The sequence below is a fragment of the Colossoma macropomum genome, unplaced genomic scaffold, assembly GCF_904425465.1.
Source record: "Colossoma macropomum unplaced genomic scaffold, Colossoma_macropomum, whole genome shotgun sequence".
NCBI lineage: Eukaryota > Metazoa > Chordata > Actinopteri > Characiformes > Serrasalmidae > Colossoma > Colossoma macropomum.
The window spans coordinates 5,772,146-5,797,203 of record NW_023494803.1 but is presented as its reverse complement, the minus strand read 5'-3'; the positions used below and the strand labels follow the sequence as shown (position 1 = coordinate 5,797,203).

General features: G+C 39.9%; 2 protein-coding genes across 2 annotated transcripts in view; one reads left to right on the top strand and one right to left on the bottom strand.

The window, feature by feature from the left end:
• Positions 1-20,326, bottom strand: part of dlgap2a (discs, large (Drosophila) homolog-associated protein 2a) — a 404,743-nt gene extending 384,417 nt beyond the window's left edge. The window contains exon 1 of the mRNA XM_036593314.1: positions 20,247-20,326. Coding sequence (XP_036449207.1) covers positions 20,247-20,264 — 18 coding nt within the window. The 5' untranslated portion in view covers positions 20,265-20,326. The remainder of the gene's footprint in view (positions 1-20,246) is intronic.
• A 130-nt stretch (positions 20,327-20,456) lies between these two features.
• Positions 20,457-25,058, top strand: part of LOC118824126 (glutamate-rich protein 1) — a 28,179-nt gene continuing 23,577 nt past the window's right edge. The window contains exons 1-3 of the mRNA XM_036594082.1: positions 20,457-20,807; positions 21,213-21,347; positions 24,003-24,128. Coding sequence (XP_036449975.1) covers positions 20,789-20,807; positions 21,213-21,347; positions 24,003-24,128 — 280 coding nt within the window. The 5' untranslated portion in view covers positions 20,457-20,788. The remainder of the gene's footprint in view (positions 20,808-21,212; positions 21,348-24,002; positions 24,129-25,058) is intronic.

Sequence of the window (25,058 nt, the reverse complement as noted above, 5' to 3'; positions counted from 1 at the left end):
ACGCTGTAGGCTGGATATTTTTGGTTGGTGGACTTTTCTCAGTCCAGCAGTGACACTGAGGTGTTTAAAAACTCCAGCAGCACTGCTGTGTCTGATCCACTCAGACCAGTGCAACACACACTAACACACCACCACCACGTCAGTGTTACTGCAGTGCTGAGAATGATCCACCAGGCAAATAATACCTGCTCTGTGGTGGTCCCGTGGGGGTCCTGACCACTGAAGAACAGGGTGAAAGAGGCTTAACAACGTATGCAGAGAAACAGATGGACTGCAGTCTGTAACTGTAGAACTACAAAGTACAACTAAGGAGATGTACTTAATGAAGTGGTTGGTCAGTGTACAGTCAAATGCACAAAGCTTTTACCTTTCATAGCCCTGAATGGACAAAATAGACAAAGAGTATAGGAAACAGATTAGCATGACAGAAAGAAGTTTCTACCTGAACCTGCATTAACCAGTGAAACTTCATCTATAATTCTGACAGTGTCAGCGCTGATAGAGTTCAGTTAGAAAGAAACTCTGAACAAGGCGCAGCTATTCTACACAATAAGAGAACAGAGTGTGATTAAGTCTTCATGAATGAAGTAAATCCATAAACAGCAGACAACAATCAATGAAGCAGACACAGTTGGCTTTTCATTCTTTCAGTGCGTCATTACACTTGAGCAGTTTGGGGGAAATTGATCAGCCTGGTTTACTAGAATATTCTACTGCTGAACGCTGAAAAGCAGATGGCCTTCGGTTTGCTTATGTATTTCTAGCATTTAGCTTCACGATGTTATAGTCAGATGTAAATCCTTACAGAATTAGCCATCATTTCTGTCCCTGTGGAGTATTTTTGTCATGTTTTCTTCATTTTGTCTGGAAACTGTCTTGATGTTGTAGGTCAATCAAACAATTTCATCGTAAAGTGATCGTTTGGTAAAAACTTTGCACTGTTTCCCCCCAAATGTAGCTGATCAGCCAAGACAGAGGTGAGCAATTTTGTTATCGGGATAAACAGCAGGCTTTTCTGAGCAAATACTTCAAGAACACTGACAAACCGCATGCTTCATTACAAAGAGAGCATCATTAGTCCTGCTTAATTGGATTTAGTGCAGCACAGTAGGTGAAATGTTAAATTATTATTGTATTTAAAGTTTTTGATAGCAGTTTTTAAATATGGTAGCACTAGCACATTTTGTCTGTGTAAGAATATCATGATATGTGTCATGTATCGTGAAAATGTCTTTAAGTATAGTAATAGACTATTTTTCCATTTGGCCAGTAACAGAAGCGTATTCATAGAAATGGGTAATAAACCTGTTCATCTAGTTGGGGTCGGCAATGTGCAGCTCTTTTACTGTCCTGTTGTGGCTCCACAGCAGAGTTAGATTTGTAGGTAAAAATAAAATAATCCTCCTTTGTAAAATAAAGCTCTGCTGATCGTTCAACACAGTTTTAACAATAAATGGTCTTAAATGTTAGAGTTAATGTAGAACTGCTAATTCACCCTTTAACCCTGAAGGTTGGCACACAGACTGCTGGTTAACATAGCAATGCAGACAACAATCTCGCGTAGCTAGTAGCTAACGAAAAAAGGCAAAGATCTGTGTTTCAGTATGACGATTCTTAATGTTCCACACTGATTTTCAGACTTTGGGACACATTTAATTCAGAACAATGGGATGTGGCCATGAGGAACAGGGATGCAGTCTCACTTCCTGCTCTACAATGCAGGGGTGTGACTAAAATAAGGCTCTGCTTACAGACTAAAACTCTTTATATATTTCTTTTTGCATGTTTTTGAATTTAAAAATTAAAATGATGAAAAATCTAAAACTGCTGAAACCACTGGGACGTCACCTGACTCCAGACTCAGTACCATCCAGCTATCCACGCTCTACCTCCCCTGATTTCCACCACCTGTATCTCACCCCATATAACCTATCTGTGTTCACATTCACTTTGCAAATTGTTTTGTGCCAGCCTGCTGGACATTACCGAGCCGTTTGTTTTTCTTGGTTTTCCTGGTTCCTGGTTCCTTGTTTACTGACTCTTTGTTTTTCCTGACCCTCTAGACTCTGTTTTGTGTTGTTCGTGTTCTGATCTTTTTTCCTGTTTTTTGACTCTGTTTTTGTCTCACCTGTTTAGATGAAGATTAAGAAATCTGATAAAGAGAGCTGGATTTTAGCTCAGTAATCAGATTTCTCAGCTCATGTAAACTCTTACTCTGATTTCTTTCAGATTTCTCATTCTGCGCATGTGCAAATATAGACCGCGACTCTGGAAATAAGCAAGCAGTGTTGCTGCGAGACGTAGTAAAACACTTTTGGAGTGATGATGAAACCAACTACGTGCTTAATGAAATGAAGGATTTAAATTTTGTTCATTTTCTAGATGATGTATGTTTATATTTTCAGGAAAAGTGCCGCGATGTTGAGTTTACGTTATTTTTACCTCATGTCTTGTTCTGTGAGTTTATTGGCTTGTTGCAAAGCAGAAATCTGACTACTATCTGACTCATGTAGACCTGGAGTTTCGCATTATCTGATTACTCAAGTGCATATAAACGTGTTAAATGGATTACTATCAAAATCTGATTTTCTGTAGTTATCGGATTATTAAGTGCATGTAAACACACTCATTGATTTCCATTCGACACTACGAATATGTACAAAAAACACTGTTTTCCAAAACTGAAGTTCATATTGAGCCATAATAGTGTTGAGCTGCATTCTGCACCAATATTTACAACACATTCAGATGATACATTACCATTATAAACTATGAAGACACACCTAAATGAAGTTAATTCTGTGGTCACACAGAAACGAATCTGAGCGCACTGCAGTAAAGCCAGCAGTCTATGTGTGTGCAGTAATGGCACTCTGCATAAAATGATTCCGACATGTTTTCGTTCCACCTAACTATCCACTGCTCCCCTAAACCTCAAAGGAGATGGATCTGGCACAGAGGAGCTGGCAACCCAAACTATTTTTCATTTTCTGAGTTTTTTCCCCTCCAGAGTAAACCATGCTGTCACATTTGGGGTTCCACTCAGTTGCCTGCTGACTACAGTGCAGTCCTAGGCCAGCCTTATTTGAGCTGTAAGTTTGTTTTTGCTTGTAAAAAATACTATATAACAATATAAATAAACACAAATACAGTAGGAAAAAAAAGTAAGTGCTCTGTTGTGAGCTGGTTAGAACACAAGTTTGGCTCGATTTCATAACCATTACTGATGGTTATCACTAACTGATATGTGGACTCAGGTCTAGATAAAATATTGTAACATTGCAATCCCCTACCATGGAGGGACCATTAATAAATTCGAGGAACTTCTCCCACTTTTGCTACAACAGCCACTACAAAGGCTTCTAAATAAAAGCAATCTTGCCAGTCACAGGCTGCTGAACGGACTGACTGAGATGAGACTGTCACACAGTCACGCAGTGTGAATACAAGCCCATTCTCGTTACAATAGAGACCTATTAAACCATTGTGACTCACTTGACTTCATAATACCTCGTCCACTGGCCGCTTTCTTTGTCCTGCAGTAATTACGGCGGCCAGCGAGTTGCCATTTCGCTCATTTACAAATTCATTTCACCTTGCCAAATGGTGCAATTGCCCTTTCGGAAAAAGTTGGAGTTGCAGAGGGCCAAATGCAGCGGGACGTCTATCAGAGTTATTAACTAAACTGAAGCGTGTATTAATAATGCGAATGTGAGCGGTGGAGCAAAATGAATCATCAGAGTACGCAGCAAAAAAGTGCCCACAGCACTGTGCGCTTCAGCGTTTTTCTGCTTTAACATTCACCTCATGAATCCACTAAAATTAGCATGAGTTGGGTCTGAATACAGAAAATCACAGTCCCTTAAATTATAGGGTTGTTATCCAGCTATTACTCTCGAGACATATTATTCAGTAACCTACTATGAGTGATTCTGTACCTACTGTAAAGCTAACAGAGGCGGATACACTGTAAAGAATTTCTGAAATTTCTACAAAATGTACTATGTTCAAGCTAGTATGATACTTTAAATTTTGTTTTTCATCATTTAATTGTTGAAAGAGCTGGTTGAGTTGTTTTAATATCTGTGAACCAAACAAAATACAACAAGTTTACACTTGAACTTAAACTGATGGGAAAGTTAGTTGGCATTAGCCTAGCTACAGTAACTGAGTTAAATCTGCCAGTAACTGAGTTAAATATGCCAGATTATGAGTTACATCTTCCAGATTTTGAAGTACATCTGCCAGTTGCTGAGTGAAATAAGCCAGTAACTGGGTTAAATGTGCCAGTTTCTGAGTTAAATATGCCAATTTCTGAGTTAAATCTGTCAGTAACGGAGTTAAATCTGCCAGTAACTGAGTTAAATCTGCCAGTAACTGAGTTAAATCTGTCAGTTTCTGAGTTAAATCTGTCAGTAACTGAGTTAAATCTGTCAGTTTCTGAGTTAAATCTGCCAGTAACTGAGTTAAATCTGCCAGTTTCTGAGTTAAATCTGCCAGTAACTGAGTTAAATCTGCCAGTAACTGCATTAAATCTGCCAGTTTCTGAATTAAATCTGTCAGTTTCTGAGTTAAATCTGTCAGTTTCTGAGTTAAATCTGTCAGTTTCTGAGTTAAATCTGCCAGTAACTGAGTTAAATCTGCCAGTTTCTGAGTTAAATCTGCCAGTTTCTGAATTAAATCTGCCAGTAACTGAGTTAAATCTGCCAGTAACTGGATTAAATCTGCCAGTAACTGAGTTGAATCTGCCAGTAACAGTGAAATCTGCCAGTTTATGAGTACTGTACGTGGTCTTCAAGTAAGTTCAGAATTAGCCAAAAGAACAGGCACCTAAACGCACTAGATCATTGGATCATTACTCCATCTGCACCTTTTGCACTTTTCCTTGCCACGTTCTGTTTGACGCTGGGAACCGTTTCTGTGTTGTTTGTGTTACGGAAATGAAGGAACCGTTTTGGACGTATCTAGGGCAGTTTCTCATTTTTGTATTGTAACACTGAAGCTTGTAATGAGTATAAAAAACAGACTTGTGCTATTTATGCTTTTATACAGTTCAGAATGCATCAGTCATCCACGCACACCTTAACAAGTAAAGTACGGTTTATAAATTGCCTTCCGGCCAGAACAATATAGACTTTATCCAGTCAAACGTTCCGCTCTTCAAATCTTCACTGTCAACAGATTTGTATAAAACCAAATATTTTTATGATTATGTTAAACTGTCACGGATTCAGAGAAGAGAAAGATCTCCTCTCTAACCTCAGAGAAAGTGTTACGTTTTGTCTGGCGTTTGTGATGAAGACCAGTCTAGTCTGCATAAAGCTGAAATCTGCCGTGCGGCGAGGCAGATTTCCGCACACCACAACCCACCATGCACCATGCGATGTGGCAGAGCTCTCCATTGATATGAACAGGATGTGACAAGGTGAAGTTGCAAGTGGACACTAGAGCTACGAGGCTAATGTAGCTAACAAGTAATGAAAGCTTAGAAACGTACACAACTGCCCATTCTTCTGTCCATTCAAGCAAATGTGATGATTTAGATCATTTTTATTGAGTTAGTTCTTAATCAATTATTCAATTTAGTTGTATTTATTTAGTGCACATATGTCTTTAAAAGACTTTCACCTTTTATCCTGATGAAACGGCAGTTTTTCCTTGGTGTTATAATGGCGGAGCAGTTAAGTTGGGGTAAATGTTATGGATGGCTGTGGTGTGAAAGTGGCTGGTTAATGAGCTGGCACTGACCTCAGGCCAAACGACAAAGCACTTAGCGCAGACTGTGAGGACCACTTAGAAACTTTCTAACTGAAAAGAAAGACTTCACATACAGGAACCTACACACAAATTAATGTACACATATTGCACTGTGCAAAAGTCAGAGACCCTTCATTCATTCAATTTTCAGTCAAAAAGTTATTCATTTTTCAGGAGATATTTTTAGAAGATTAGGCGTGAGATAATGCACTTGTGTAAGGAAGAAGAAAGTGAAAGGGGAAAAAAAGACTTTCCAAAACTGGATTTAAAAAAAAAGATTTGAAGAGAAATTGTAACTCCTAACGACCACCTGGAAGACTTGATAGACACCCAAACTGTCCCCATCAGATAAACAGCACTTAAAGTTTTCATCTCTGAGAGAGAGGAGAAAATCAAGCTGCTTCAGATCTGAAAACATCCACAGGTGTTTCTGTCCATCCTTCCACTGTGAGAAGACGACTCAGCGCTGTGGGTCTGAAAGGATGTGTAGTTGTTCAAGAAGAACCTCACTGAGAAAAGGAGACGGACACATCAAACAAAGAAGCTGAACAATGGACTGACCACCAGACCTCAGCATCACTGGATGTGTTTGGGATTATTTGGATCGTGAGAAACAGAAAAAGCAGAACCAACTTCTAAGACTGAACTTTGGATGTGTGGAAAAATATTCCTCCAGATTTCTTTGAAAAACTAAAATTGAGTCCTGAAAAGAATGAAAGCTAAAACAGTCAAAGAGTGGACACCCTAAATACTGAAAAACTTGTTTGTTAAGATTTCTGTGTCATATCAAGAATGGATACAGGCGTCCTTGTTAGCTATATTGGCCACGTATCTCCAGTGCTAAAGAAGCAAACTTCAGACACCAAACATGTCTTGTCAGATTGACTAAGTTTCAGGTAACATGACGTTTTGGAGACTTTCTGGTGAACCATGAATTTATTCATGCACAATCAATGCACAACTGCATCTGCTCCAATTAAGAACTCTGTTTCTGTAGGATACACAGAAAAGCTGCAAGGCACTGCAGCAAGTATGTGTGTGAGACAGCAAAAGAGAGAGTGACAGGTAGAATAAGTGAGAGAGAGCGAGAGCGAGAGAGAGAGTGAGAGAGAGAGAGAGAGAAGGCTGCTAAAACGATTGCGGCAAACAGGACAGCACATGAGCAGCATGCAGAGCACTGCAACTGCAAACTGCCTTCTGTCTCTCTTAAAGCAAAAGTTCAGTAAAAATTCTGATCTTCACAGTTACCACAAATAACATTAATTAACCAAGACATGATTTGTTTCCAAAGTTTGCATCTTCAGCTTTGAACCCGAGCTACAAGGCTAATGTAGCTGATGAGTAATGGAAGCTAATACACCCAAAAAGCATTGTGAAAACAGCATGCTACGAGTCATTAAGTAATCTCAAATAGACTTGTCTGTGTGGTTTCTGACACTGTGCGATACTAATCTATTAAAAAAGGGACTAAAGTTCAGACTAAATTCACGCTGGAAACACTTAACGTGGCACCTGACACCAAAATGTTGGCAGCAGATCGTATAAAGTTCTGCGAGGTGAAGCCGCCATGTATCGGACTTGTTCCTGGGTTATGGATGCTCAATCAAATTGAGGCCTGGGGGATTTGGAACTCTTTGCCATGTTCCTCAAATCAGAGGTCTACATCTCCCACCTGGTCCCACAAGATTTCATCCTGCTCCCACAGAAAATCAAAATCGTATGTCCCACTCCCACCCACAACTGAAACATTTTGTCCTGCTCCTGACCGCGGTCCTGTTAAAGCAAACTGGCATCCAATATCTGACAGTTTATTCAGAAATACATTATCCTCTGCTGAAATAACACAGCAGTCATGGCCGTCAGGCTCACTGTGAAGTAACTTCACCAAAGACCATTTATTGCCAGAAAACACAAAGCAGGAATTAAACCACAGAGCGGTTATTTTTGGTGTTTTGCTGGGCAGCTGTGGCCGTCAGAGTGAAGGCTCTGTTCTCTCTGTAAGCTATGAGAATCTGCGTGTTGTTCACGTGATCGGCTGCTCATTAACACTTTAGAATGGCTTCATTCATTTTAATTGCTTTACTGTTATCATTTTATATTGCTTATATATGACTTAGTGATCATTCTACTTTATTTTGGCTATTTATTAATTTGCAGGATTTCCCTTCATACGTGCTTCGGCCCACTCCCCCCCGCAGTAGGCTGGATTCCCACCCACTCCTGCGCAACACTAAAAATTAGTCCTGCACCACAAGAGGTGCAGACCTCTGCCTCAAAACATTCCTGAACAATGTGTGCAGTGTGCAGGGTTTTTTTTGTGTGATTTTGTGTGTAGAACATCCAGTGAAGGTTTTAAGCCTTTAAAAGGTTCTTTAAACTCACAAATCTTGTTTGCAAATGTGGTTCTGTAGGGAACCAGAAAAGCTTCCTCTGTGGCATCACTCAAAGGTTGAACTGAATGTACTGTAATCTGTGGTTTTACATAATGAAAAGATCAGTATTTATCAGCATCTTTATCCCAATTTATTGATTTCATGACATTGCTTATAGTCCAAGCCCTAGACCAAGTTGAGGTCACATGATGGTAAATTCTACTGTCTGTGGCTATGTGATGTACTTTTGTCCATTTTGATAGATACCATAAGTCACACATCATCCATTTGAGATCAGTTAGTCTCACAGATGTACAGGAACTAATCTGATATTCTAGACTAAGACTGATCATCCGTTCTGCCATATGTACACAATTCTGTGTTCCTTCTCAGTAGCTAACTAGCCACATTTCCTGCTCCACCTTAAATGGTCCAGCAGTTACATTCTGGCACCTCGGGTATCAGAACTGCGGCTCCATTTAAGGTGGAACGGGAAAATTCAAACAAGAAGCTGGCGAATATCTGACTTCAGCTTCATATCACTGAAGAATTAGGGGTGGGCGATAATAAATAATTATCACACCCCCCTCTTTGAAGGCATATGACCCCCTAAATGTAACTACAGCCCAGCAGTGAGGAGCTGAACTTTACCCTCCTCTGCTGTCACTGCAGACTGGCAGGGTCGCCTATAGAGCAGCGCTAGTAGCTGTTAATGAAGAAATGCTCTTTATTTGTAGGGAAGATTTCAACCACTACCCCTTGTAACTCCGTTCCAAGGAGCAAAGAGACACTCGAAAACAAAGGACAAGAAATAATAATCGTGAATAGTAATCGAGTAGCCCTAGTTGGCTGGTTTGTCCTGTGAATGTAGGTGGTTCTTGGCCACAATCAGCAACAGCACTGTCTAGCAAAAGTTTGAGAGGCTAAAGATTTCTTAACAACACTGAGTTTCAGGCAAGTGTGTAATGATTGCCTGCAGTCTGTACTATGTGTATATATTGGGGTATAAGCTTCCTTTACGTGTTAGCTACATTAGCCTCGTAGTTCCAGCACAACATTAAAAAGGTAACCTTCAGACACCAAACAGTCCTTCGCTGAACTACAATTGGAGGTAAGGAGAAAACTATAAATTCGATTTTTTGCCAAAATATTCCTTCGTTCACACAATCACGGCTTGACTCCACAGTCACCCGCTGTCGTTCACATCCTTTTAGCCACTGAAGGGAGAAAAATAGCGAGGCGGTTGCATTTCACAGCAGTCAAACAGCAACCTTTAATTAGAGCGTTTTTTTCTTCCTGTGTGAATTGAGCCTGTGCCTGCCAAAACCAGAATGAGAAAAGATTAAAGAAATAAATAAAAGCGACGGATTCTCTCAGGATCAGCTCAAATAAGAATCTGTCCAGCCGGCCAGTAATGAGGCAGGGGAAAAAGGAGTACATGCTTGTGGATGGGGCAGTGCAGCTAAAGTGGAATGGGCCTGTTGCAGGTGCAAACCACACACACCCTGGCGCAGAAGGCTTACGTAACAACACGCCATCTCCTGGATGTATGCATGGACATATACACACTGCCCGAATCTGGAACTGCACACACACGCTCATAACGACATGCATGAGCGAAAGAACACAGTGCATGTGGAATTCCTAACACACAACAACTCCTACACTTCAGCCCTGCAACAGAGGAGCTACAGAGAAGCAAAAGAAAGTCGGTGAACTAAAATGTGGATGAGAGATAAAAATCCAAACTTATGATGGCTGAGATTTTTACACACTGAAGAATTCACACAACACAATCCTGAGGAGGAATATTCTCAAATGATTCCCAAAAGAGCCGGCAGCCACCTCATGATGCGCTCCAACAGCCTTCATAAGCTGAAAAACTTGTGAATTATCGAGTTTATTGCAAGGAATTTGTACCCGCACTTCTCACAAAGTCGTTAATAAAGATGGTGAACTTATATAAATGATGCTTACACTGTTTCTGCCCTAATCCCACATTTACCAAATCAGCCAAGAGTGAAGTTTCCTTCTTTATTTTTACACTGGAGCTACGAAACTAAAGCCCATTTTACACCAGAAGTGACAGGGCGCCTGTGATAAGCCGGAACCGCTCTGTGGCCCTTGTTACCTCACTGGATGCAACAAAAAAGCGTCGCAAAGCGAAATCGGTTTCTGTTTGTATTGCATCTTTATATAAAACAACTGTCTGTATTGTCTGTTTGATTACAGTTTATGTAGATGACTAACAGAGATCAACAATAAAAACCTGACTTGCTTCTGTGACTGTTGCTAGCTTTCTCACCATGCGATGTGCACGAACAGGGGGGCATGCAGGTGGGTTCATGGCATTAACTTACTCGAGGGATGTCTATCACCTTGTCAAAGAGTTAAAAATACGTTTGTTGATCTTCTTATTCGCCTAGATTGTATATTATAGCATAAACACTGCATTAATTACTGTTTCTGCCTATTTTTGTGCTTCATTCACGCGTTTTGGAAAATTCATACTTGGCGCATCATAACTGGCGCATAAATGACGTAATTGAGGCGCTTGCGACCCCTTGTGTTGGCCCCACGTGGTGCCATGGCCCGTGGTCATGCAAGTCATTCAGTTTTTTTTTTAATGCTTCATTCAAAATGAATGAATTTAAGGATGATTCGCTGAGCACGTTTGCCTCTACAGGTACTTGTTTGATACCTCTATTATATCATAGAAAATATATTCTTATCATAGAAAATACCACATTGACGGAATACTAAGGTGTTCAGATTTGCACGCCATCTGCAGAGTTTAATAAAGGAGCGTATTGTGTGTGGCAAGGGTGATACGGGCTAATGTGGCTAAAAAGCAATGCTTTTATGACCATATATATTGTTTACTTGATAAACATACCACTTGCTGAAGGCAGAGGACCCAAAGATTTGTAAAGTCGGAAAATAGATTAGTCAGTTATGATTGGTTTTGTTATGATTTGCCGAGTAGACTATTTTCCGACGTTGCTGGTCGGGAACTAAATGTCTCAAACAGAATTTCATCGTAGGCCCCAGGAAGTACCTTGGTGAGAAAAAAGCTTCCATGTGGTGGCAATATTAGCAGCATATATCCAGTGTAAAGTTGGGGTAAAGGGAATTTTTTACACTTTAGCAGGGGACAGGGTAAACTGTTTACTTTAATTTCTCTTTAATAGTTCCATAACCCCTTAAATGGCCAGGGCCAACCCACAAGCCCAAAGTTTCTTTTACCCACTTCTATAACCTAAGAATACCTCAACCAGTTTGCAAGTCCCTGTAGCTACTGAATAATAAGCTTTAATATATAATAAGCCTGAGATTTTAAAAGGTTAAACCAAAAGCAAATACTGTTTGTACTATTATGTCAGTTAGAAAGTCCAAAAGCTATAGGAAGTTGATTGCTTACATGTGTAGAAACCAGAAGGAGGAGCTCTCAATGGCTTTACTCATCCATGAAACCAGAAATATTTAACACCACACTTGAGTTTCATATCTTTTATTATCATCTACTCAGAAGTATTCAAAAGACACCATATTTCAACACAACCACACCAAAGTAATATGTAAGAAGAAGATGATGATGATGATGATGAGATGATGATTTTGATGACGAATAAAAGCTTTCTGTTCCTGCAAAGCTGGCAGTACACTTCAAATGACAAAAGAACTAAAAGAAATCGAACTACTACCAAAACAGACTGTCATAAGAATACTTAAAAAGAACTCTGTGACTCAGTCCGTCTCACTCAGCACCGCTAGAAGCTCCCTGCACAATGTGGATCAATCACAGAGGGAGGTTTCTGATCATAGTTTTCATTTGAAATACACTTCTCTGATCAAAGCCTACTGCCTGGCTATGAGTATGAGTTTTGTCATAACCGTTAAACCAATATAATATGATGCAAAAACAGTACAAACCACACTACTATTATTCCATTTAACTGGCTGAACAGCTAAGTCAGGGATACATTTCAAATGAAAATTAAAACACAGCAGACCCTCCTTCACCCCCCGCTGTCTACTCCATTTCATCTGAAGCAGCCCACTTTGTTTTGAGGCAGCGAACATAAGTAATAGCCGGTCTTTTGGGGTTAGCTGAACTGAATATGGGCACTAGAGCGCTTCTGTTTCCTTTCATACTGTCTGAAAAGGTGCCTGACGGCTACTCCATTAGACAATGAGCGTGTATGCACTTAATAATTCTATAATTATCAGATTTCTGCAGTTATCTGATTATTCAAATGGTAATGGAAACAGCACACTCCGATTTCTTAGAGATCTAGAAATCTGATTAAGAAATCCAATAAAGAGAGCTGGATTTTAGCCCAGTAATCAGATTTCTTAGTGCATGTAAACTCCTATTCCGATTTTTTTCGGATTTCTCAGTCTGCGCATGTGCGAAAATTATGCAGGTACTGGAAATAAGCAAGCTGCGTCGCTGCAAGACGCAGCAAAACACTTTTGGAGCAACACTGAAATCAAATATATGCTTGACGGGATTTAAATATTCTTCGTGTGATGTGTGTTCATATTTTCAGTTAAAGTGGCGCAATGTTTAAAAAAAAAGATGCGGCATGTAGTTTGAGTTTTACATTACATTTACGCCACATCTTCTTCTGTGAGTTTATTGGCTGGTTGCAAAGCAGAAATCTGATTGCATAATGCCTGACTCATGTAAACCAAGAGTTTTCCCATTATCTGATCAGATTAATGACAAAATCTGATTTTCTGCAGTTATCAGATTATTAAGTGCATGTAAACACACTCAATGGACAAGACATAGACCAACTGGTACTGAAGTGTGAACTGTAACATTTTCCAAATTCCGGCAATGTCTGACGGTCACAGGTACGAGAGTGTGGGACACACATGAGACAAACGACTTGAGAAACTGGACGAGGCTAAAGTTGACTTCTTATTTGAATTACCCGTTCCACCTTAAATAGTGCAGCAGTTACATGTAACCACAGGGCCATTTGAGCTGGAACAGGAAATTCGAACAAAAAGCTGCCTAATAAGAAGCCAACTTTGGAGAAGATTTGGACAGGAAACAATATTTAGCACCATTTTTGCAAGGTCTAGTGTTAGAAAGCAGTGTTGACATACGTTTATCTGTATATTGTTTAGTTTTGTTTTCATTATGTTGCACAATAAAATATTTCAGATTCGCTTTAGAAATTAAAAGTGGTTCTTATTAAAAAGTGAAGGGACCATGCTGAAGAAAATAAGCTATAAAAATAGGTTTACTTAAGCATCTAAAATGGTTTTACTGGAAAATAGGTATACCATGATACATACTGAAACTGTCAAAACGTTAATTATACCGTGATATGAAATTCTGGCCATACCGCCCACTGCACTGTAAGAAAATGAATGAGACGAAAATGAGAAGAAGTGATGTAAAAGCTTTTTAATGATTGAAGTTCTTTCTCTTCGTCCATTCACTCACTCTGTTCTGTGTAAAACTTGGCTGGGTGTTAAGCTCTCTGGCTCCTCACTCACACTGCATCTCTGTACCATCCTTTCATGCCGTGCAGCGCTGCTTGGCTCCGGCTACACACTTCCCAGCAGACACAGTAACACACACACGCTCGTCTTGGCTCCTACTCATCTGTTCGGTGCTGCCTCGTTCAGCGCAGCGAGGGCACTTTCACACGCCTGCATTATAAATGAGAAGGACACTTCAGCGTGGCACAGATGTGTCTGAATGTTCCAGCTGCAGAGGACATCCCTGCGTCACAGCCAGCACCTCTCAGCAGTTCGGGACGGTGCCAGCATGCTGCTTTCATCTGCTTCACACACACACAAACACTTTTTGAGGAACGTATCCAAAACTTTTGGCCACAAATGGTCAAAAGAGCCTCTTTTGGTTTTCATCCGAAAGAGAAAAAGTGAAGGCTTGAATTGGCCGACAATGAAGTGTGGTGAATCTAATTTACACAGTTTTCCACAGTTCCCAGATGTAGCTGATCAATCAAGACATATTTGGTTTCCAGATTTTGCTTCTTTAGTTTAGGGCTGGAGTAGAGGTCTGCACTACTGCGGGACTAATCTTCAGTGTTGTGCATGGGAGCAGGTGGGAAACCAGCCCACTGCAGGCGGGAGCAGGTCAAGGTGTGCATAAAGAGAAATTAGTGAATAGCCTAAAGTAGAAAGATCACCAAGTTATATAAGTCATATATATATATATATGTATATATATATATATATATATATATATATATATATATATATTATTCCTGCTTTGTGTTTACTGGGAATAAATGCTGTTTGATGAGGTCACAGTTACAGTGAGCCTGATGACCATGACTGCCGAGTTATTTCAGCAGAGGATAATGTATTTGTAAGTAGACTATGTTAGATATTGGATGTCAGTTCACCTTGGCGGAATTGTGTGGGTGGGAGCGGGACAAAACATTCCGTTTGCAGGCGGGAGTGGGACAACTGATTCCGATTTTCTGCGGGAGCATGCAGGAGCGGGATGAAATCTTGTGGAAGCAGGACAAAAAAAACAGTCCCGCATAGACCTCTAGCCTTGAGCTGTGAGCCTATCATTGCTAAAAAACATTAAGGTGTTAATAGACACCCAAATAGCCAAATTGTTTCTGTATAAATCACCAAAATCTCTCTCTACCTGCTCAAACCACATCCAGCTCTTCGTTAAGGTTGTGTAGACTTGTCGATTTGGTTTTGGACACATTATGACTTTCTGTGAACTATAAAAATGAAAAAAACTTCAGGCAGTCATTTCAGACAACAGCAGAGCTGGTTTTCACAAAGCATGCAACTCTGCACAACAATGAGACCTGGATGAAGTTTGTGCGGACTGAGAGAGGTTTTGGTGTTTGTGTTGATTTGGGCTGTTTGGGTGACTACTGTGTTATAGTGTTTGTTAGCTATGTCAGCTTCACAGCTCTAGTTCTAAAATAAAGAGGCAAAATTTGAACACAAAACATGTCTTGGCTGATCAATTCGATTTGAGGTAGGTGGAAAATTGTTCGATTTTTCACCAAACCATTCTTTAAATAATTCGAATAGTAATGAAAAATGAGAAACAGTGATTAAAGGTGCAATTTGCAAAATATTGTTATAAAATATTCTTCCGTACGTTGCGTGCCATTACACATTTCCACCAGAGAGGTCTCCAAATCCCCAAAACCTATATAGTGTAACTTTAACGTACATCGAAATTTAAGAGCGTTTTTCCTCCTCCTGTAAAGTTACCTTTTTGGAGTTTTTTTTTCAGACAGTAACATTTAATTACTTTAAATACAATCTTTAATGGAAATTATATGTTAAATAAAATAATAGAATAAAAATTGCTTATCATCTTTTGGTGATAAACTATTTCACATTTCGTTTTAAAAGATTTTACTCCAAACTTGTGTGTCTGTTAGATCCTGCTGAAGTTTATGGCTGTTTCTTCTCTTTAGATGAGGTGAACATTAAAACGACTTATGTGCTCATAACGCCCCCCTGCTGGAGAACCTTCAGACTCCTAGGCAAGAGTTCCACAAATTTTACATATAAAAAAGGAGCTTTCTGTCAATATAGCTGTGGAATTCAGTTTAAGACGCCTTTAGAAACCTTGACATATTAGATTTTAAAATATTTTTTAATATTTAATATATATTTTCAATGTTTTTTAAAATATTTAATATAATTCAATTAGTCCTCTAGTTGTCTCACAGTTATTATCGCCTTTCAAGAAACGCATTATTACGTTCATTCGACAGCATAAATAAAATGGAAAATGACCTTCCTTTCATTTTTCGTTTTCTGGCAGAGTGTATCCTGCATTATGGTCATAGTCCAAAACACAGAGTGTCTTCGCTCAGCATAAATATATAATTACAGGAAAATCAAGCTGCTTCAGATCTGAAAAATCCACAAGTGTTTCAGGTGTGAGTCCAGACCTCAACATCACTGAATGTGTTTGGGATTACTTGTATTACTTGTGAGATAGAGAAAATGCAAAGCCAACTTCTACCCAACTTCGTAGGTGTGGAAAAATATCCCTGCAGATTTCTTTGAGAAATTGAAAGTGAGTCTCTTAGAAAGAATAGAAGCTGTAACAAAGATAAAGAGTGGACACAACAAATACTGAAAGTATATGTAGTTGTAATTTTCTGTTAAATATGTTTTCTGCTTTTTTCCAGACACTGAAAAATGAATAACTTGTACTTAATAGCTCTTTTGACTGTAAATTAAATAAATGTAGATTACTTGTACTTTTGCCCATTTTTAGAGATAACTGTGTGTCATACAGCATCATAAACTACACAACCAAGTCAAAGATTACTCAACCACTCAACACTGTTTGAGGCAAAAGTATGCACAGTGCTAGCTGACGGAGTATAAGCTTACATTACTTGTTAAGTAAAATAAGGAAACTTTAGACACAAAACACGGCCAACTACAATTGGGAAACTGTGTGTAGCCTAAACGACATTTTTTCACCAAATTATTGTCTTTATGTAAACGCATGCATATCTTCGCGTGCACATACTGCCAACATGAAAAGTCGCCTCTTGGATCCGTTTCCATGCAGCCTGCTGCCAAGCAGCGCAGCAGCCTTATGTTTTGTGATATGAGCTAAAAATAAAGGCAACCTTCTCACTGTATAATTCAAAAGCCTAGCACATAGGAGCTATGTTAAAGAAGTGTGAAACGAAGGCCACGCAGCTGAATATTCAAGAGTCTTTCTCCACTTGGTCTTGGAAACAGAGCACCGTAAGACATACAGGCACTTCCCGCCTTACAAGCTGTTTATTGATTTTCACTTTGAGCTTGATCGCAATCTGGCACCTTCTCAGCCAGCGGTTACCACGACCTTCGTATCGCAGAAGGTCAGCTGTGGGCAGAAACACACAAACGGTGACAGCGGCTGTGGTGTGAAGGTGTATGGTAAGACCATCACCAAACTCGACCTGCCTAATCTGACCACTGGAATCCTTCTCTGACACATCTCAGAGCTACAGCACAATAATGGGTTCACTGTTAAAACACTTTCTTCTAGATTTTGTTTTAAAAGAAGAGATCAGTGAAAACTTGCGCAGTGATCCATTTAGCCCAGATTCGCAGTTTATTGTTTTTCAATTTGATTCAAAACTTGTGGGAATTATTTGGTTCGGCAACTTGACTTAGCGATTCAAGCACCATATCCTGCATTTTCTTGTATTTCATGTTCTCCAGAGGGCCATTTGTGTGATTTTATGCACTAAAAATAGTCAAAATTAATTTTTACATGCTTATCGTAACTTCAGCATGAATGGGCGGGGCTAAACTGCTTTAGGCTGAATAGCACGATATAAGTAGATGTCTTCGTGCTTTAATTGATAAATACATTTGTTAAAGCAGAATTTAAATGAAATTTATGACAGCTGATTATTTTACTACAGCATATTATTTTAGATTGTTTTATATTTTATTTATGTGTGATTTAGTGATGGCCATTATTGCCACTACACGGTAACCAGCTCTGACCTCTCAGGCTTTATTCTGTACTTTGAGTGATAATGGGCCAGTTTGGGTCAGTTTCGTACAGAATTGCACTGTACTCAGACCAGTTTCGGACAGAACTTCACCAACTCAGGTCAGTTTCAGACAGAATTTTACTGGACTCTGGCCAGTTTCGGGCAGAATATCATGGTAATCAGAATTCTAATCTGAGAGTTCTCGCTGAGGTCACATAGTGATGAATCGGATATGTATCCGATCTAGGAAAAACATATTAAAAAGTGGCTCAGTTTGGAAAAAAGATCAGATTTGTGTCACAATCGGAAAAAAAATCACATTTGTGCCACTTTCACCCGTAATGTGAACATAACCTAAAGCCCTAATAGTCAATGCATGCTGACCACATACTGGCCAGCTGGACTATTGAGTCGTTCTGATCCAGTATGACCCTAGCATGCACTAAAAGCTTTGGTCAGCGGTTGTCCTGCACTGGGAGTGTTTCCTGCGGCGACTCTGTGAATAGGCGGGTACACTCAAACCTCCCCAAACACCCCCCACTCCCAACACCCCCCACCCACTGCTGCTTCTCAACTGCTTCATGGCACATCTTCACTGCATTATGTAATCTGTTTAGCACTGTTTAGGAAAGCAGTTTAGAAACTGCTGCTCAATCTCTCTCTCTCTCTCTCTCTCTCTCTCTCTCTCTCTCTTATATTCATACATTATTCTGCACTTGTGCGCTCCTTTCACTTCTCTCTCTCGCTCCCTCTCTATCTCTCTCTATTCTTTCATAAACATACATAATTTTGCTCCTTTCACTTTGTACGCCTCTCTTTTTTTTCTCTCACAGTTCGGCATCCGTCTCTCTCTCTCGCTCCCTCTCATTATTCGGCATTTCTCCGCTCCTCTATCGCTCGCTCGCTCTCTCTCTTTCACAGTTCCACATCCACTTCTCTTTGTCCCTCTCTCTCGCTCGCTCTCTGCTATGTAGACTAAATAGGACTCTGTCCATCATCTTACAGCAGTAGCCCAGCCACAAAAGCGCCTTGGTACAGACTTATGCCCCCCTGCTTCAGTCATAAACAGGCTGAGCCGGTCAGAGTCATTCTGTTTCGCTGCAGTGGAAACTTCCCTTCTGTAGTACTAAGCATAAAGCCATCACACCAATTCAGATTCAAACGTATGCACTAGGGATGCACAGTGATATCGGAATCATATTGGTATTGGCAGAAAATTGCTTAAAAAATATCAGCATCAGACAGGTTATTAGATTTGACTGATATTTCAGACTGATAATTGATGCCGTATCAGGTTACTGCACTAAAATAGCTCATTTTATTCACTTTACTGCATTTCTAACTCCATACTGCTTCTTGTAACCCTATATTAATAAACATATTCCAGGTAGATGAAACCACAATTTCTACATTTTAGTACAGAGATGTACATTAAAGTCATTGTGAGCCCTCAATTCCCCTATCAGTGCACCCCTAATACACATACATTTCTACACATATACATACACCAATCAACCACAGCATTAAAACTACCTCCTTGTTTCTATACTCATTGTCCATTTTATCAGCTCCACTTATCATATAGGAGCACTTTATAGTTCAACAATTACAGACTGTAGTCCATCTGTTTCTCTGCATACTTTATTAGCCTCCTTTCACCCTGTTCTTTAATGGTCAGGACCACCACAGGACCACCACATAGGTATTATTTGGGTGGGGGATCGTTCTCAGCATGGTGGTGGTGTGTTAGTGTGTGTAGCGCTGCCTTGAGTGGATCAGACACAGCAGTGCTCAGTGTCACTGCTGGACTGAGAATCGTCCACCAACCGAAACTATCCAGCCAACAGCGTCCTGTGGGCAGCGTCCTGTGACCACTGATGAAGCACTAGAGGATGACCAACACAAACTGTGCAGCAGCAGATGAGCTATCGTCTCTGTCTTTACATCTACAAGGTGGACCGACAAGGTAGGAGTGTCTAATAGAGTGGACAGTGAGTGGACACAGTGTTTAAGAACTCCAGCTGTGTCTGATCCACTTGTACCAGCGCAACACATACTAACACGCCACCACCACGTCAGTGTCACTGCAGTGCTGAGAATGATCCACCACCCAAACAACACCTGGTCCTGTGGGGGACCATGGAAGAACAGGGTGAAAGGGGGATAACAAAGCATGCAGAGATAAAGATGGACTACAGTCTGTAATTGTAGAGCTACAGGCTGCTCCAATATGGTCAGTGGAGCTGATGGTGTACAGAGTCTAGAGCAGTTAATCTAATAAGGTATACAGTAGCAAAATAGCAGTAAAAATCCACACACCGAAGTTCATTAAAACTTTGTGCAAACTCCTGCACAACGTAAGCTAGATCTTTTCTATCTTTTCCATTCATTCCATCCCACTTTTCTGTGCTCTCCTCCCAGAGGAAACCGACAGAAAAGCCGAGAACACAGCCACCATCCTTTCTCCTGAACCACAACAAGCTGAAGCTAACATTAAACCGCACAATGAACCAGAAGAGTCAACAGAGTTGACAGCAGCCCACAGTCAGAGAGGAGGACGGTTTCGTTGCCAAGCAAAGCGCAGCCCTTCTTCACTTTCCTCTGAGCGCAATTTAGCCACACCAACCTTCTTCAGTGCTGACATGATAGGTCATTCCTGTCCAGAGAGCTCCTGTTCTACATGCTGAAGATCCCTGTGAAGTTTCCACTGTCTCTATGAGCGCGTGTGCGCGCGCGCGTGTGCTCGTAACTGATGCTCATCCACTGTCTCACCGAAATTCGCAGCTGTACAGCGGCTCTGCTCCACGCATGCGCAGTGAGGCGCGGCCGGGCGGGCGGCCCGCAGCCTCCGCCATCTTAGTAAGGTCTCTTTCAGCTACTTAGCGGCGTTTACAGCGTTGTGGGCTTTTTTTCTGTATTGCCACTAATAATATTTGCCTATTTTAACCCTTTTTATGTATGGCTTGTCAGTGAATGAAGCATTTCAGGGGTTTTTATAACCGTATTTTGTCCCTCTTCCTCGTTAGGGTTGTTAGCCTGCTGGCTTCTTGCTATTTAGTTAGCTGGCTAGTTAGCTGTGAGCTAAATAAAACGAGAATGGCAATTCCCGCAAAATGTGCTCAATGAGTTAAGTCGAAGAAGAAGCACAGAGTAAATTCAGCTGGCAAAATGTCGCTTAGAAAAGACGGTAAGAATTAATTCCTTCTTATTCGCCCGGTTCTTATTCGACTTTTCCCGTTCCACCTTAAATGGTGCAGCGGCTGCATTCTGGCAGCTGAGCCTGCGGTGCTAGAATGCGAATGCTGCACCATTTAAGGTGGAACGGGTAAAGTCGACCAAAAAGCTGACGAATAGTAAGCCAACTTAGCCTTGCTTCAGGAGTGTCCTCCTTATTAGCTCGTTGTACACATAAATACCCCACTCTACTCGTTCTAAACGTTTTAATGAGTTTTTTAGTTGTTCCCGCTCTCGCGTAGTCATCTTATAGTGCTGGTTACGTCATCTACTCTTTGTCCTTATTAAATGTTTGTGAGACAGTTGTGGGTTTGTTTTATTGCACATTCAGCATCTCTTGCATCTCCTCTCTTGTCAGTTTTCCAAGCGAAGGTGCTTCAGAGACTCTACCCTGCTGCCCCAAAGGCGAAAGAAATGCTGGACTCTGCTGTCCACCGCCCTAAACCAGCTTCAGCTCCTAGAAGAGTTAAAGTGAAGCCTAATAAAGAGACTGGTAAGCCTACATAGTGCAGTATGTTTAAAGAGGAATTCCATTGCCTTCCATTCCATCCCTCAAGATTTCTACATAATTAAGTCATTAAGATGTAAAGAAATTAATTCAGAATGGTTTGAGGTGATATGGTCCATCCTAGAGAGAGTCAGAATTGTTCAGAGTGGTGATGATAGGAACCAGACGTCCATAGAGTTCAAAGGGCCTCATTCTACAAAATTTTCCTGAGTTTTTTCTTAAATATGTTCTTCAGAAAGGTACTAAGAAAAAGTCTACATCAGATTCATGCTGTCTTCTTAAACTGCAGAATGGTCAAATCTTTGATGCTCTTGAGTGTGTGTGGATTTTGTTCTTACCCAAGAACAAATCCCCAATAAGAAAACACTGGTGAATGTCAGAATCTTTGTGAAAACTGTGTAAGTGGGTTTAAGGAAGAAATTTCTTCCTAAGAGTGGCTGGTGAATGAGGCCCAATGCCTCTAAAAGATCCCTCACAGAAAGTAATTACAAGAATAAGGCAAAATAGTCCCAGAAGAAACCGTATTATTCAGATTTACCTCTATTTTACCATTATCAATATTAGAAATAAAATCCCTAAGAAGAAACGTGTAGGTTAATTTGTGGCTTTGGGAAGTAAATAAAATGGCCATATTTGCGTTGTAGACACTGACTTGTGCGTGAGTGCCAGTGATTTCTCAACTTTCCAATTTTCTGGTTCCCATCACCACCACTGTAAAGAAATCCGATTCAGCAAGTTTCTCCATAATTAACTATTTCACATCAAACCATTCCAAGTGATGAATCATTGAACTATGTAGAAAACTTTAAAAAATCGTTGACATTCACCTTTAACCTCTTATTCTCCAGGGAATATTTCGGTTTGTCCATCTGAATTTACATGACCAAATCATAAGACAAATTATTCAGTAACTGCATGAAATAAATGTAAATTTTTATTTTGTAAAAGCTCCCCTCAAATTAACAGAAAATGTGTTTTATGATCACACATATTGCTATATGCTTACAATTTACTCCTGAAAGCCAAAAATCTTAGATGCTCTTTGTATTTTTTTATAAAAATAATTTTTACAGAGCAGATCACTGAAGAGACGCCATCTGTTTATAGTTTATAGCACAGATTTGTGGAAAAATGGGTCGACTTTCAGTAGACAAAAAAAAATGTGAGTTCAGCTTCTTCTATTATAAAGTTTACATTACCTTACATTACCTAATTACATTACCCATCTTTTTGACTGGAAAGAAGACAGTTACAGCTCTCACATGACACCCACCTTTTGAATGTAGCTTATGAAATATGAAAGTTATGAAGAATATGACGAAGTGCGTTTTGGAACCACCGGTGGTCCCAAGCCAGGGGTGTACATCTCTGACGTCACAATAATTCAGTTATGATTCTTTGAGAAATGATATTGTGCATCTTGAAATCATAGTTTTCACCATCATTCAATTCAATAAATTTGGTAAGATTCAGAATTATTTGCAAAAATTCACAAATATGGCTGGACAATTTGCTATAAATAGAGTATCAATAGTAAAAACAAAGATCATGTGCTATGATCTGTTATATTTCACTAAAACCAGTCCATCATTTCACTTTTGGTCTGAAATCTTTAAATGGAATCTGAATTTAGTTGTTGTTTTGTTTTTATTTGTTAATATATTGAAAATAGATTTGAAGCATTTCTAACATTTCCGAATAGATGCAGCTGAATTGTCCCCTTCAGGTTGATACATTTTTCAACCCCAAGTAAATGCATATTTGTTCATTCCCAGTAGTGATAAAGTCATTTTAAGGCAGCACATTTAAATGCACATTTACTGTTTATTTGCTGAATGTAACATCATAAATTTTATTAGATAAGTAAATTTATTAGCAAGTAAATAGAATTGCACTAAAATCTGTGCAAAAATCAATCTTATACAGTTTTCGCAGTCATTTTAGAATCACCTATGTCTCCGTTCATTGTTGTGGACTTTAGAGCTTCTTGCTCTCCTACTAATTATTTGAAAGCTAAGAAATTTCACAGGATTAAAGACAATTTATGCTTCTGCATCAAATCAACACAGAGTCTATGCCTTAGCTTACACAAGTGGCCTACGCTGCTGTGAGTGTTTATACTTGTGTGTTGATGTGTCTGCATCGCTCTGCAATTACACCAGTTCTATTCTTCATCTTTCTGTCACTTTAATGCCGGACATTTGAATTTGTGCTCTCAGTCTTTAACCTCTTAGCTGGAACTGATCCTGTACTGTGGTGTGAGGCTCAGTACACTCGCGATAGCCTAGCAGGCATCAGCATAAAACAGTACAGAACACGTTCAGTTGACTCACCTCTCCCTGTTATAAGTTTTTATGGTCTTGACTTGTGATTGCAGAGCACCAGTTAGTCGGTTAATAGGCCTTGTATATTAGAATATATGTTTTATACATTTAGCTGAAACCAAATTGGTTATGTTATTATTTTATGTCTTATTTTTTTCCAATATGTGAAGCTCAGCAAATAAATAGAAATGGTGCACTAAATTTTGTAGAAAAATGGCACATTTAATTTTCACTTAGAAAATCAATAAAACATCATTTGATCAGGAGCGTTCAAGATTTTGTATATGACTATGTTTTTTCTCTGTTTGTCCCTCAGGTAGCGCTGGAGTGAGTGATTTAGTAGGCAAGAAAGTGTACACTGTTCTCCCTCCTCCAGAAGACTACAGGCTTACCGGTGGAGATGAAAACCCAGAACCCATCAGTGCTGCAGACGGGACGGCCGGTAAGAGGGCTCTAATCTTGCATTTAGAGGCTGGGAGAGAAGCAGGAACAGGCACGCACCGCATGTAATTTATTACTCCCCCCCCACACCAATACAGATCTGGGCCACCGCTCGGAAACTCTCCATCGCTCTTTTGCTTCATTCCCTCTCTCATTCCCTCAGTTCACCTGGGTGCTGCAGCGGAGAAGCCATCTCCCAGATTGTGTCCTTAAGTGCTAAAGCGTTTACGGAGAGAGGTTGATTTGAGCGCCTGAGACTAGAAGCCACCGCAGTGCAGACCCAGACAATCTATTAGTAGAGACCTATTGATTGTTATGATCTACTGGAGTCGATAAAACGTTATTCATATCAGAGCTGGAGCCATGTAGAGGTCGTACTTAATCAGTGTTTGTTTTTTGGCAGGATTTGCGGATGTAATTTACACCTCGCAGCTTGTACTGCATGTATTAGACTTAGAGTAGGCGCGCTGATATAAGATTAGTGGTTGCTTTCTGTATCCTAATTTGTGTGATTAGAGACGAGGCACGTGGGAGGGGAATATTAACCCCTTAAACTACAGGCTTATTATTCATTTATTGCTATTACAACATATTATTATGTTGGAAATAGTATGTAGTTTTAAGTGTAGAATTGAAAACACATACTACGTATTGAGTCTCTTCGATTATAAAGTGTTAAAGGGGAATTCCACCAATTTTCCAAAGTTTCTGTGTAATTAAATAGTTAAGACGTAAACAAAGTGATTCAGAGTGGTCTGATTGTAAGACTTTTGCACAATGCTTTAGAAATTCACTATAGTGTGGGAGTAATTAATGAAGAACCTCAAATAACTAGTAGGTTAATAAGCGCTGAAGCATTAATTAAATGGGAATTCCACCAATTTTTCAAACTCTCTGTGTAATTCATTTGTTAAAATGTAAACAAAGAGTG